The following is a 15,185-nucleotide window of genomic DNA, read 5'->3' as shown; positions in this document are numbered from 1 at the left end:
CAGAGATGGGAAATGTAGAGCCAAGAAGGGTGTATAAACAGCCCTTATTATTTTTGTTTTTACTAGTTTACTCTCAGGGGGCTCCTGGGTGGCTCAGTCAGTTGAACATCTGACTTCAGCTCAGGTCATGATCTTATGGTTCATGAGTTTGAGCCCCACATCGGGATGTCAGCGCAGGGCCTGCTTTGGATCTCCTGTCCCCCTGTCTCTCTGCCCCTCCCTGACTTGGTCTCTCCCTCTGCCCCTGTCTCTCTCTCTCTCAAAATTAAATAAACATTAAAAAAAAAAAAACCTAATTTACTGTCAGAACCCAAATTCTTTTTACAATTCCTTACTAATTGAAGCTCCAAAAGTTAATTTTACTTTGTCCTGTCAATCCCCCACAGATTTATTCTCTCTTTGTTTAAAACGTATAAAAACCACCTGCCTTTGTCACTTTTTTAGGTCTCAATTACATTATTGGGCCTTTGTGCGCAAGTAATAAAACTTTTTTTCTCTTGTTAATCTGTCTCATGTAAATTTAATTCTTAGTCCAGCTGGAAGACCTTAAGGGTAAAGGAGGAATTTTCCCTTCCCTGCACATATTTTGAATCTCTGTTATTAAGTGTGTACAGGTTGGGATTATTATGTCTTCTTGATGAAATTGATCCTTTCATAGTCATGAAATATTTGTTTTTATCTTTGGTATTATGTTTTGTTCTGAAGTCTACTTTGTCTGATATTAATATAATCATTGATGTGGCCAAGCTATCTTTTGACTATTATTTGCATGGTACATCTTTTTCTTTCCTTCTACTTTAAATCTATCTATATCTTTACAAGTTGCATCTCTTGTAAGGTAACATACAGTTGTAGTAGTCTCTTTTTTTATTTATTTTTTAAGTTTATTTACTTAGAGAGCAAGCAGGGGAGGGGCAGAGAGAGAAGGAGAGAGAGAATCCCAAGCAGGTTCCTTACGGTTAGCACAGAGCCCAGTGCGGGGCTCAAACTCCCAAACTGTGAGATCTATGACCTGAGCCAAAACCAAGAGTCAGATGCTTAACCAACTAAGTCACCCAGGTGACCCAGTTGTAGTCTCTTTGTAATCCAGTTTGACAGTTTCTTGCCTTTCAAATGGAGTCTTTAGAGTTTTTACTATTTATATGTAATGTAATTACAAATATGATTGGTTTCTAGACTCCTGTTTTGCTGTTTTCTATTTCTACAATTCTTTCTTTCATTTTTCCCTCCTCTTTTCTGTCTTTATGTCAATTGTTTTAGTATTCTATTTGATCTCTTTTGTCCAATTAACTATAACTCTTCACCTTTTTCTTAGTGGTTATTGTAGGGTTTATATTATGTATTATACATATTTATACTATATATATATATGTATGTATGATCAAGGCTACCTTTGCATTATATCATACCACTTTCTTTTTTTTTTTATTTAAACCACTTCTTTTTTGTTTTAACTTTTTTTTTAAATGTTTATTGATCTTTGAGAGAGACAGAGTGCGAGCTGGGGAGGGACAGAGAGAGAGGGGAGACACAGAATCTGAAGCAGGCTCTAGGCTCTGAGCTGTCAGCACAGAGACTGACATGAGTTTGGAACTCATGAACCATGAGATCATGACCTGAGCTGAAGTTGGATGCTAAACAAACTGAGCCACCCAGGCACCCCTAAAAGTTTTTTTTAATTCAAGTATATTGACACCCCAAACCACTTCACTTTGAATGTCAGAAACTTACAAAAATATACTTTCATTTTCCCATTTTCCATTCTTTGTGCTTTTGTTATACATTTTACTTCTACATATGTTGTAAACCCCACAATACCTTTTGTTATATTTGCTTTAAAAAGTTATATTTAACATAAAATTTTAATGTGAAAGTCTTTTATAATTATGTATATATTTATCATTCCTAGTTTTATTCTTTTCTATAGAACTAAGTTTTCATCTCATAACATTTTGTGTTAGCATGAAGAACTAACTTCTCTTTAATATTTCTTTTAGTGTTGGTCTGCTGGCGTTGATTCACTCTCTGTTCATTTTCTGAACGGTTTTCTTTTGCCTTCATTTTTTGAAAGATATATATTTTTTTCTTTTTTTAATGTTTATTTTTGAGAAAGAGGGAGACAGAGCACGAGCAGCAGAGGGACAGAGAAAGAGGGAGACACAGAATCTGAAGCAGGCTCCAGGCTCTGAGCTGTCAGCACAGACCCCGATGTGGGGCTGGAACTCACAAGCCATGAGATCATGACCTGAGTCAGATGCTTAACTGACTGAGCCACCCAGGTGCCCCAAAAGATATTTTACTGAGCACAGAATTTTATGGGTTTTTTTTTCCCCCGTTGCTTAAAAGGCGTTGTTTATCTTCTTGCACTGTTTCTGATGGGAAGTCAGTAGTAATTCTTATCCTTGTTCCTTTGTACGTGTCTTTTTTTCTTTGGAGGCTTTTACAATTTTCTCTTTATCATAGGTTTCCAGTATTTGATTATGGTGTGTCCTGTTGGAGTTTTGTGTTTAATCTGCTTGGAATTCACTGAACTCCTTGAATTTGTAGGATTATAGCTTTCATCAAATTAAATGTTTTCAGCCATATTTCCTTAGATTTTCTTAGATTTCCTGAGACTCCAATAACATGCCCAGGTCCTACAGGTTACTGAGATTCTGTTAATTTTTCCGCATCTTTTCTCTCTCTGTGCTTCAGTTTTGTTTTCTGTTTTTTGTTTTGTTTTTTTGCTATACAGCTTCACTGAGGCATACTTGATAAAAATTGTATAGATTTAAGGTGTATAATTTGATGTTTTGATATACATTATGAAATGATTACCAAATCAAACTGATTAGCATATTCATCACATCACAGTTTCCTTTTCTTTTTTTTTCCATTTTACTAAAGTCTGTATTAGTCATTCTAATTTTTATTTAATTTTTTTTTAATGTTTATTTATTTTTGAGAGAGAGAGGGAGACCCAGACTATGAAGCAGGCTCCAGGCTCTGAGCTGTCAGCACAGAGCCTGATGTGGGCTCAAACTCACAAACTGTGAGATCATGACCTGAGCCAAAGTCGGATGCTCAATCCACTGAGCCACCCAGGCGCCCCTCTAATTTTTTTTTAATCCCAGTATTGTTAACATACAGTGTTATATTAGTTTCAGGTTCTCTTTTCCTTTTTTTGTGTGTGGTGAGAGTACTTAAGATCTGCTTTCTTACCAAATTTCAAGTATACAGTATAGTATTATTAACTATAGTCACCATGCTATATGTTAGATCTTTAGAACTTATCCTGTATAAGTGAAACTTTGTGCTTCAGTTTGGATAGTTACTCTTGCTGTGTTTTCAAGTTTATTAATCTATATTGACTTCTAATATGCAGTGTCTAATTCCATTTAAGGAATTTTTCACTTCAAATATATTTTTAGCTCTAAAAGATATTTTTGGTTTTTTTTTTTATGTCTTCCATTTCTCTCATCATGTCCATGTTTTCCTTTAGATCCTTGAACATATTTATAACATCTGTTTTGAAGTCCTTGTCTGCTGATTCCATTATTATCATCACTTTTGGACCTGTGTCTGTTGAAATTTTTTCTTTCTGGTTTGAGTCACATTCTTCCTGCTTTTCCACATTTTTAGTAACTGTCGTTTGGATGGTGGACACTGTGAATGTTATATTGCTCAGTGTTTGGATTTTATTTTCTTCTTTTAACTGTTGATAAACAGTTACATCATTGGCAAATCAGATTGATTCTTTTGAAAAATGTTCTTAAGCTTTGTAGGGAAGGTCTAGAGTAGTCTTTCTTGTAGGTCTCCTTCTAAAGAATGACCCTTCTTGAGTCTCTGCTAATGTCCTAGGTATTCAGCAAGGTTTCTTTATTTTGGCTACTCAAAACTAGAATGTCCTCTAGCCTTGTGTGAGCTCTGGGAATTGTTCAGCTTACACCTCCTATCAAGGAAAACAGTTTTTGTTGTCACAATATTTTTGACACAAAATGTGTAGGTATTCCATACCAAACTGTTCTCTAGTTCTTGATAGACAGCAACTGGGTACCCTCAAGGCAATTCATTTCTGACCCTAACAACCCCACAGATTAAGGACTCAGTTTTACAAGACTTCCCCTCACTTTACACACCAATTTCAAGCAGTGGGACTTCAGGTTAACCACTGACTTCTTTACATTACATTTGTTTGATTTGGATACAAATCAGGGGTTCCCAAAATCCTTTCCTCAGGTTCAATAATTTGCGCTAATGGCTTACAGAACTCAGGGAAACACTTTATGTACTATTATGTACTATGTACTTTATTATAAAGGATATAAATGAATAGTCAGATAAAGAGGTATATACAGCAAGGTCCAGAAGGGTCTTGGGTGTAGGAGTCTGTAGAATTTGGGGTATGACACCCTTGTGATACATGGATGTCTTTACCAACCTGAAAGCTCTCCGAAAACCATAGTATGGGGATTTTTATGGAGGCTTCATCATGTAGGCATAATTGATTACTAATTCAACCTCCAGCCCCTCTCCCCTACCCAGATGATAGGGGGTGGGGCTAAAAGTTCCGAGGTTCTAATTCTGGCTTGGTCTTTCTGATAACCAGCTCTCATTCTGAAGCTATTAAGAGCACCTCATTAGAACAAAAGACACTTCTATCACCCAGGAAATTCCAAAGGATTTAGGAGTTCTGTGTCAGGAACTGGGGCCAGAGACCAAATATATATTTCTTGTTACGTCACATCCTCCTGTTAGTTCTTTGCCTGTTCTAATAGAGTCTCACTTTATGCATTGAACAGATTAGTAGTACTCAAGACACAAGGGGACCTCTGGCAGTCTTGCTTGCAAATCTTAGCTGCTTCAACCTCTCTAAACTATGATCTCTGTCTCCTAAATCAGATTACTGTCATGCTGTGCTTGGGAATCTCCTTCCCTGTACTACTGTTTAGAAAGCCCCATCAGACAGAAAGCTTGGACACCTTGTTTGTTTCTTTTTCTAAGGGATCACAATTATTCATTGTGTGTTGTCTGAGAACTTTTGTTTCATAGGTTTTGTCCAGTTTTCTAGGTTTTTATGGCAGGAGGACAGCTTTGGTAACAATTAGTCTACCATGGCTGTAAGTGGAAATCCTTCCTGTGTCCTTTTGACATGTTCCATCATTCATTGAGCATTACTTTATAGATAATAAAATATTTCAAGCTTATTTTGTACTTTCTCTGCTCTAGCCCTGGAATCAGCCATTTCTCTAAGAAGCTCCAGTTTGTCTTAGGGAAGGATAGTATTTAGAAACCAAGGTCTAGGCACTTGGACTGCTCATTACTACTGGGGTATTGCTGCTTCTAGGCACTCTCAGTAAACAGAGCCAGGAAATATATATATTTACATACATATATTCACACACATTAATTTGTAAATATTTCTGTAACATGTAAGTATTATACATTATAAAACCATGAGTTCATAATGATAACTCCAAATTACAGTACAATATCTCAGATTCTTTCAGGCCTTACCCATTTCCATTTTTGTAAATACCTTCTCTGTTAGTTAAAAACTTGGGTCCTATTATTCTCCCTATAGCTGACCCTTGAACACAACATGGTTTTGAACTGTGTGGGTCCACTTATACATGGAATTTTTCAATACATACAATACAGTACTGTAAATGTATCTTCTCTTCCTTATGATTTTTTTAATAACATTTACTAATAGTAAGTTATTAGTAATTAAGTTTGTGGGGAGTCAAAAGTTACACATGGATTTTCAACCGCATGGGGGTAGGTGCCCCAACCCCCTTGCTGTTAATGGGTCAACTGTATATTTACTTATTTGTTAATTCAATGTACTTATTAAATGAAACAAATCTCCCTACTATGTCCAACTCTCTTCTCTAACTGCCACTTTTGTACATAACCCTTCTTTTTTTTTTTTTTAAATGTTTATTTATTTTTGAGAGACAGAGACAGCATGAGCGGAAGAGGGGAGAGAGAGAGAGAGGGAGACCCAGAATATGAAGCAGGCTCCAGGCTCTGCGCTGTCAGCACAGAGCCCAATGTGGGGCTTGAACTCATGAGCCATGAGATCATGACCTGAGCCAAAGTCGGATGCTCAACCGACTGAGCTACCCAGGCGCCCCTGTACATAGCCCTTCTTGTCACTGCGTATATGAGCTTACCAATGTTCTTTCTTCCTCTCACATACTGGGTTGACTCAATTATGCTAGGAAGGGGAGATTAGAGGAAAATAGGGAAAGGTTGTGTCTTCATTGAATCACCATTCTATCGTGCATTTGTTCATTAATCCATTTATTCATTCACTTGTACAGACTTCTTAGTATGTAAGTATCGATCAGATACTATGCATGGGGAAACAGGGCAAACTGAACATGCAAGGCCCCCGTTTTTAAGGAGCCTAAATTCTAGTGGGGAATATAGAGACGTAAATAGACAAACAATTACATCACAGTTTGTTAGGTGCTGGGATATGCAGTAATAAGGTGTGTTATGCTGTAGGCTTATAGGTTAGAGCAATTTTTTCCAAATTAGTTTCTATGGAGTACTATATTTATCTGGAGAGAGAGAGAGAGAGAGCATGAGTGGGGGAAGGGTAGAGAGAGAGAGGGAGGGAGAGAATCCCAAACAGGCTCTGCACTATCAGTGGAGAGCCTGACACAGGCTTGATCTCACAAATGGTGAGATCATGACCTGAGCCAGAATCAAGAATCAAACACGCAACTGACTGAGCCACCCAGGTGTCCCTAGTTTTTTGCACTGTTAAGAGGAATTAGGTAACGTGTTCCCCTAATCAACTATATGTAGGGAAAGTCGGGTTAAACAAAGTTAAATAAGTTTCTTTACACAATTTAGTACAATAATATGCTTTATGCCTCTTTATGCTAAATCTCTCAAATTTTATGGTGCACACAAACCCTTTTGTTTGTGGATGTTTGTGGAGCATTTCTGGAATAAAGTGTTTCAGGGAACATATTTTGGGAAATGTGGATTAATGTTACTTGAATTTTATGGTTCTTAAACCACTTATGGTTATTAAAACCTTTAAAGCCTAAAGATTTAAATTTTCTTTCTTTTCTCTCTCAAGTAAAAAGAATTTTGTTAACAGCTTTATTGAGATATTATTCACACACCAAACATTTGAATTGTTTAAACTTTTGGCTATTATAAACAATGCTGCTGTGAACATTTGTGTACACATTTTTGTGTGGACATGTGTTTTCATTTTTCTTGGGTATATACATACCTAGGAGTGAAATTGCTGGATGATACAGTAATTCCAACTTCGGCTCAGGTCATGATCTCACAGTTTGTGGGTTTGAACCCAGCTGTCTGTGCTGACAGCTCAGAGCCTGGAGCCTGCTTCGGATTCTGTTTGTCTCTCTCTCTCTGCCCCTACCCCGCTCATGCTCTGTCTGTCTCTCTGTCTGTCTGTCTCTCTCTCAAATAACAAACATTAGAAATTTTTTGAAAAATGGATTGTCTTTTTATTATTGAGTTGTAAGAGTTCTTTATATATTCTAGTCCTTTATCAGATGTATCATTTGCAAAAATTTCCCCCCATTCCAAGAAGTGATTTTCTTCACTTTATGGTATAGTTAGAAGCACAAACATTTTTGGGGCACCTGGATGGCTCAGTTGGTTAAGCGTCTTGACTCTTGATCTCAGCTCAGGTCTTGATCTCAGGGTTGTGAGTTTAAGCTCCACATTGGGCTCTATGCTGGGTGTGAGGCCCACTTTAAAAAAAAAAAATCAGCATTTTTAATTTTGATGTTTTTTCTTTTGTCATTTATGCTTTTGGTGTCATAACTAAGAAACCATTGCCTAATTCAGTGTTATGAAGATATTTTTCTAAGAGTTTTATAGTTTTAGCTCTTATATTTAAGTCTTTGATTCATTTTAAGTTAATTTTTGTATATGGGATGAAGTAGGGGTCTACCTTCATTCTTTTGTATGTGGCTAACCCATCATCCCAGCACTATTTGTTGAAAAGACTATTTTTTCCCATTGGATTGTCTTGGCACCTCTGTTGAAAATCAGTTGACCATGAAAGTGAGGGTTTATTTCTGGACTCTCAGTTTTATTCACTTATCTGTCTATATGCCTATTCTAATGCCACTACCACACTGTCTTCATTACTGTAGCTTTGTAGCAAGTTTTGAAATTGGACAGTGTGAGTCCTTCAACTTTGTACTTCTTTTAAAGAGGGGGTTTAGGGGTACCTGGGTGGCTCAGGTATCAAAGCATCCAGCTTTGGCTCAAGTCATGATCTCACAGTTTGTGGGTTCGAGCCCCACATCGGGCTCCACGCTGACAGTGCAGAGCCTACTTGGGATTCTTTGGGATTCTCTCTCTCTCTGTGTCCCTCCCCTACCCATGCGCATGCTCTCTCTCAAAATAAATAAATAAATAAACTTAATAAATAAATAGAATAAAAAATAAAAAAATGGGTTTAGCTATTTTGGGTCCTTTCCATGTGAATTTTAGAATCAGCTTGTCAGGTTTTGTTTTTCTTGTTTTAAGATTTTATTTAAAAAAAATTTTTTTTTTTTTTACGTTTATTTATCTTTCAGTCAGAGAGAGACAGAGCATGAACAGGGGAGGGGCAGAGGGAGAGGGAGACACAGAATCCGAAACAGGCTCCAGGCTCTGAGCTGTCAGCCCAGAGCCCGACGTGGGGCTCGAACTCACGGACCGCGAGATCATGACCTGAGCCGAAGTCGGCCGCCCAACCGACCAAGCCACCCAGGCGCCCCAAGATTTTATTTTTAAATAATCTGTATACCCAGTGTGGGGCTCAAACTCAGAAACTCAAGATCAAGAGTCGCATGTTCTTCCAGCTGAGCCAACCAGGTGCCCCGTCAGCTTGTCGGTTTTTACCAAGAAGCTAGCTGGATTTTGATAGGGATTACATTGAATTAGAGATCAATATGGGGAGTGTTGCTATCTTAACAATATTAGGACCTTTTTAAAAAATGTTTTTAATGTTTATTTATTTTTGAGAGAGAGAGAGAGAGAGAGAGTGAGTGGAGGAGGGGCAGAGAGAGAGGGAGACACAGAATTCAAAGCAGGCTCCGGGCTCCGAGCTGTCAGCACAGAGCCCAAAGCAGGGCTCGAACTCATGAACTGCGAGACCATGACCTGAGCCAAAGTCGGACACTCAACCGACTGAGCCACCCAGGTGCCCCAACAATATTAGGACTTTTCATCTTCAACATGGAATGTTTTTCTGTTTGTTTAGTCGTCTTCAGTTTCTTTAAACAATGTTTTATAATTTTCAGTTCCTTGAACTCTGTTTTTAAAATTTATTCCTAAGTATTTTATTCCTTTAATGTTTTCTTAATTTCATGTTCAGATTTTTCATTGCTAGTGTATAGAAATTCAATTGATTTTTGTCTGTTGATCTTATATCCTGAAACCTTGTAGCACTTGTACTCTGATAGTTTTTTTGTGGATTTTTTTTATTAAAAAAATTTTTTTAATGTTATTTATTTTTGAGAGAGAGAGAGAGAGAGACAGAGTGTGAGTGGCGGAGGGGCAGAGAGAGAGGAAGACACAAAATCCAAAGCAGGCTCCAGGCTCTGAGCTGTCAGCACAGAGCCTGATGTGGGGCTCAAACTCACAAGCTGTGAGATCATGACCTGAGCTGAAGTCGGACGCTTAACTGACTGAGCCACCCAGGCTCCCCTTTTTTATGGATTTCTTAAGATTTTCCAAATACAAGATTGTGTCTTCTATAAATAGAGATCGCTTTACTTTATCCTTTCCACTCTCAATGCCTTTTATTTCATTTTCTTTCCTAATTGCCTTGGTTAAAACCTCTAGTACAATGTTGAATAGAAGTGGCAAGAATAGAATTGTCTTATTGTAAAGCATGATTTTGATTCTTATTTCTAATAAGTTTCAGACTTTGGTGATAGTTCAAATTCCTTTGACCTTCTGTGTGATCTTATTTGGGAATCTAGAAAATGAACTTTCTGAGAGCACTTTCTGTTGCTATTTTTTTCTATATGGCTGGAAATGAATAGATTTTTGTTCCAAAATAAGTGTTTATCAGTAGTCAGTTACCTTGGTTTTTCGTGCATGAATCTAAAATGTTACTGTTATTTTCTGTCTACTAAAGACCTACATTATAGATCCAAATCTTAAAGATAATGTATAACATGTGTCTGGTCCTACAGAGTTTATTTTGAGGTTACTCAGGATAAAAAGCAAACTATAGTTCTAATACACTGATGAAAATGAAACATCGACATTGTGGGATGAGCCCCGTGGTTCCCTTATTCTTGTCAAGAGCCATTTTTGTAGGGGAGATTTCATTCTTTTTTATGGGTGAATAATATTACACTGTATTCATATACTATTCTTTATCCATTCCTCTACTGATGAACACTGAGGCTGCTTCTGTAATTTGGCTATGTAAATAATGCTGCAATAAACATAGGGGTGCATGTGTCCCTTTGAATTAGTGTTTTTGTACTTTTTAGGTAAATACCCAGTAGTGCCATTACTGGATTGTAGGCAGTAGTTTTTAACTTTTTGAGGAACCTCTATACTGTTTTCTCCAGTGGCTGTACCAGTTTGCATTCCCACCAGCAGTGCACGAGGGTTCCTTTTTTTCCACATCCTTACTAACACTTTGTTTCCTGTGTTATATTTTTATTCCTATTTTTTTTTAAGTAATCTCTATGCCCAACATGGGGCTCAAAGTCATGACCCCAAGATCGAGTCACATGCCCAACCAACTGAACCAGTCAGGTGCCCCATCTTGTATTTTGATTTTAGCCATTCTGACAGGGGTGAGGTGGTATCTCATTGTAGTTTTGATTTGCATTTCCCTGATGATGAGTGATGTTGAGCATCTTCTCACATGTCTGTGGGCCATCTGGATGTCTTCTTTGGCGAAATGTCTGTTCATGTCTTTTGTCCATTTTTTAATTGGATGATGATGATGATGATTATTATAGTATTGAGTTGTAACAGCACTTTATATATTTTGGATATTAACCCTTTATCAGATATGTCATTTGCAAATATCTTCTCCCATTCAGTAGGTTGTTTTCTTGTTTTGTTGATTGTTTTCTTCACTGTGCAGAAAACAGCATTTTATTTTGATGTAGTCCCAACAGTTTATATTTACTTTTATTTATTTTTGTCTTTCCTCAGGAGACCTAGCGAGAAAAGTGTTGCTACAGCTGATATCAGAGAAATTGCTGTGTGTGCTGTCTTGTAGGATTTTTATGGTTTCAGGTCTCACAGTTAGGTCCTTGATCCATTTTGAGCTTATTTTTGTGTATGGTGTCAGAAGGTGGTCCAGTTTTATTCTTTGGCATATAGTCCTGTTTTTCCCAACACCATTTGAAATATTCTTATATTTTATTTATTTATTTATTTTTTTAATTTTTTTTTTCAACGTTTATTTATTTTTGGGACAGAGAGAGACAGAGCATGAACGGGGGAGGGGCAGAGAGAGAGGGAGACACAGAATCGGAAACAGGCTCCAGGCTCTGAGCCATCAGCCCAGAGCCCGACGCGGGGCTCGAACTCACGGACCGCGAGATCGTGACCTGGCTGAAGTCGGACGCTTAACCGACTGCGCCACCCAGGAGCCCCATGAAATATTCTTATATTTTAAAATAATCTTTTAATCTGGAAAAATCATTCTCACCAAAATAGGCTATAGTTTCTGACCCCCGATCTACACTTTTTCTGAAAATACATTTTGCAAATCATTAACTCCACTAGATGATCTTTGAAAAAAAGGATTCCGTGGTTAATAACTGGGCAAGTGTTGATAGCAATATCATTATCTTGGAGATTAATAAAGGTCATTAGCATATTAAAGTCCTTCTGTATAGAGAAGCTTTTTTCTTCTTGGAGCTTTGTGGGTTTGTGGTGTGTGTGTGTGTGTGTGTGTGTGTGTGTGTGTGTGTGTGTGCATTACCTACTTATATTCAATAGAACTAGTTTTATAGAACGCATGCCTATAAGGGATATCTAGATTGTCTCCTGATCATGATTTATAATTAATCAAACATGTTTTTCAGTTGTTTTCCTCTAAACTCGTTACTTTTGTCTATGCCTACTCAAAAGTTCATTTGAAAATGTTTATATGACTGGATTGTGAGTTTGAAATTTAAACATGTAAAAAGAACTAGAGTATCTGATTTCTCAACAGTTTTCTCTGTTACCATTTTATGATTTCTGCTCTTTTTTTATTTCCTCTTAACCAGGAAAAGTGGGTTGAAGTTGCTTCGATGAAAGTGCCTAGAGCAGGCATGTGTGTTGTGGCAGTTAATGGGCTTCTGTATGTTTCTGGAGGTCGATCTTCCAGCCATGATTTCTTGGCCCCAGGTACCTTGGACTCTGTTGAAGTTTATAACCCTCATTCAGATACATGGACAGAAATTGGTAACATGATCACCAGTCGTTGTGAAGGTGGTGTTGCTGTACTATGAAATATAAAGCATAAGGGAGCACAAGAAACATTTTGAAAATAAAATGTTTGCAAATCACATATGTATTTGGTGATAGGACCCTCTGATTCTGTTGAGTTTTCCATGTATTTGATAGGTTAGATGACTAAAGAATGATTTTTCTAAGAATTTGAGTGATAGGAGATATGGAACATATCCTAAATTAATAAAGAACTCACACAAATTTGTTAAGGTTACCAATAGCAATGCTGTTTTTGCTCTAGAATTTTCCCCTAAGGGAAGAGTCCTAATTGTAAAAATGATTTGCTAGAAGCTTCTTGGCTAATAGCCCCTTTAGCTGTTTCTCCGGGGCAAGCCAAGCTGTAACATGACCCTTATGTGATATAAGAATTTTAGTGAGACAGTTTAAAGATGACTGTACATTCATGATTCAGTCTATAGCACAATTTTCCATGGCCATAGTTGAACCTACAGAGAAAAGCCAATGAAACAACTCCCTACTTTCATTTGATGCCAGGAGTTTTCAATAGCCCCAGACTTTTTATTAGCAGCAGATACACTGGGAGGGACATGTGGGAAATATCTAGCTATCTGTATAGATGTTTATATAAATTGATACATTTTTGCCTATTGTTCACAGGGTTAAAAAAGCTTTTGTTCACTTACATTTTTTGTCTTAATGCTGAAAATGCAAGTGAGGAATTACTAGGAGGTTCTTAGTGATAGTCCATTAGTGCAATTGGATAATATAATGGGTAACAGAGCCTAGTGGGAGGTTAACACCTATTTTCTAAATAGTTCTTAGTTTGGCTTTGGGAAGAGGGAATTTTATTACACCATCAACCTTGGTAAAGCTTACTTGTACTTGAGCAAGCCTAAGTATGAACTTAGTACAAAGCCTACTGCCTGGCTTGGAAAAAGTGGAATTGTAGGTACCTATGAAGCTTTTATAGACATTGTTAAGTTAAAGGACTCTGATCCAAAACTGCTTCTCAGAACTTTTCATTTTTCACCTAAGAAACATTCTAAAGAATGTTTTCTGTCCAGTTCTGAGGAACATTCTTTGTGTACATGATCATTATTTTATTTATTTCCACTAGTCGTTTGGAACCATACATATTAAAGGTCTTGCATACATTTACGTTTACCTAGTGATTCCAGGATTTGATTTGTATATCCCTGATTTCCCTTTTTCTTTACTAAAGTTCTTCAGGGTATTGTTAACAGGGATCAGCAGCTTATTTAGATACACAATCTTTGGTAAGCATTAAAGACTCAGCACTCATATCCAAAATATTTGGATTGGCCCACAAGGATACTTTCTTCCAAAACTTAACCATGTGCATGTATTAAGAAAAGCCCAAGTAGTGCTGACACAAAGCTCTGTGTCCCTTTCTTTGGGGTATCCTGAAAGTCTGAAGTGTCATAGATGCTTGGCTGAGATCTATAAAATGTCAAGGAATGAAGTATCAAGATCATTTGTAAATTATTGAAGCTCTAATTTTTGTGCCTTTAATATTTCTAGTTATAGAAAATCTGCATTCTGGTTCAAAAGAGATTTAAAAAATACTACTGTAATTTAGTTCTCATTATTGCCTGGTGCCAAACTAAAATGGCACTGTGAGGGAGGCATTTTGTATTGTGGTGGCAGAAACCTGTCAAGACAATCCATGTTTGGGCTTAACAGGTCCAGACAATCTCTGTAAATAGATAATTGTAAAAATGCTTATTATTTTTTGGGTAATGACACTGTTTTAAAAATAATGTACTAATAAAGTATGTTGATTTTTGCTTTCCTTGTATTACTTATAACTTAGTTTATTAGTGGTGTTCCTGGATCACCACCAAACTAATAGGATTGACCAAGTTTTTTAGTGTTTTGTTTTACCTTTAGGGACTTGCACATTTAGTTCTTACATTTAAATCTGTTTTCTGAGCAGCTGTTAATGTGATCTTCCTTCAAAATATTTGACAATCTTGGAGCACCTAGGTGGCTCAGTTGGTTGAGTGTCCGACTTCAACTCAGGTCATGATCTCATGGTTCATGAATTTAAGCCCTGCATCGGGCTCTGCTCTGACAGTGCAGAGCTTGCTTGGAATTCTTTCTCTCTATGCCCCTACCCCGCTTGCTCTCTCTCTCTGTCTCTCTCAAAATAAATAAACTTAAAAAAAAATTTTTTTTTATATTTGACAATCTAATATACTTCAAGACGTCCTGTGCAATGTAAAGTTGGATGTACTTTAAAATCAGTTAAAAAAAATTTTTTTTAATATTTGAGAGCAAGCGAGCTCAAGAGCACGAGTGGGGGAGGGGCAGAGAGAGAGGGAGACACAGAATCCAAAGCAGGGCTCGAACTCATAAACTGTGCATCATGACCTGAGCTGAAGTCTGACACTTAACTGATGAGCCACCCAGGTGCCCCTAGTTCTTAAAGAATCATACACTGTAATTCACTTGGAAAGTGCATTTGCCTGCCTCGTTTATTGAAATTGGGCAACTAGCTTAAGTGACTTGCCCCTATTCTGAAAGATGATGAATTTGAGATCAGAGAAGTTTTAATTTGTGCAGTCCTCATGTAATTTAGAAGCAGTTTCCTCACCAAAACACTGTGAGTAGAATCTGAGAAAGAGCTTCTAAAGTGTAAGGTTTCTTTTCTTTAGTGTCAGACTGTAGGTAACATATTCTCTGCATTAATAAAGAAGGATTGTGTGGTGGTTTTATTGGTAAGCTTCTCACTGATCAGAACAAGGTCT

The 15,185-nt window shown here is 37.2% G+C and overlaps 1 protein-coding gene across 5 annotated transcripts in view; it reads left to right on the top strand.

Annotated features, from left to right (window-relative positions):
* Positions 1-14,222, top strand: part of IPP (intracisternal A particle-promoted polypeptide) — a 42,833-nt gene extending 28,611 nt beyond the window's left edge. For all 5 annotated transcript variants that reach the window (XM_086716825.1, XM_025926659.2, XM_086716826.1 and 2 more), the window contains one exon: positions 12,228-14,222. In XM_086716825.1, coding sequence (XP_086572951.1) covers positions 12,228-12,452 — 225 coding nt within the window. In that variant the 3' untranslated portion in view covers positions 12,453-14,222. The remainder of the gene's footprint in view (positions 1-12,227) is intronic.
* Positions 14,223-15,185: the final 963 nt, after the last annotated feature.

Source organism: Puma concolor, chromosome C1, assembly GCF_028749965.1.
Source record: "Puma concolor isolate L17-30 chromosome C1, mPumCon1.1.hap2, whole genome shotgun sequence".
NCBI lineage: Eukaryota > Metazoa > Chordata > Mammalia > Carnivora > Felidae > Puma > Puma concolor.
The sequence above is the reverse complement of the archived record's forward strand: the minus strand, read 5'-3'. Positions and strand labels throughout refer to the sequence as shown.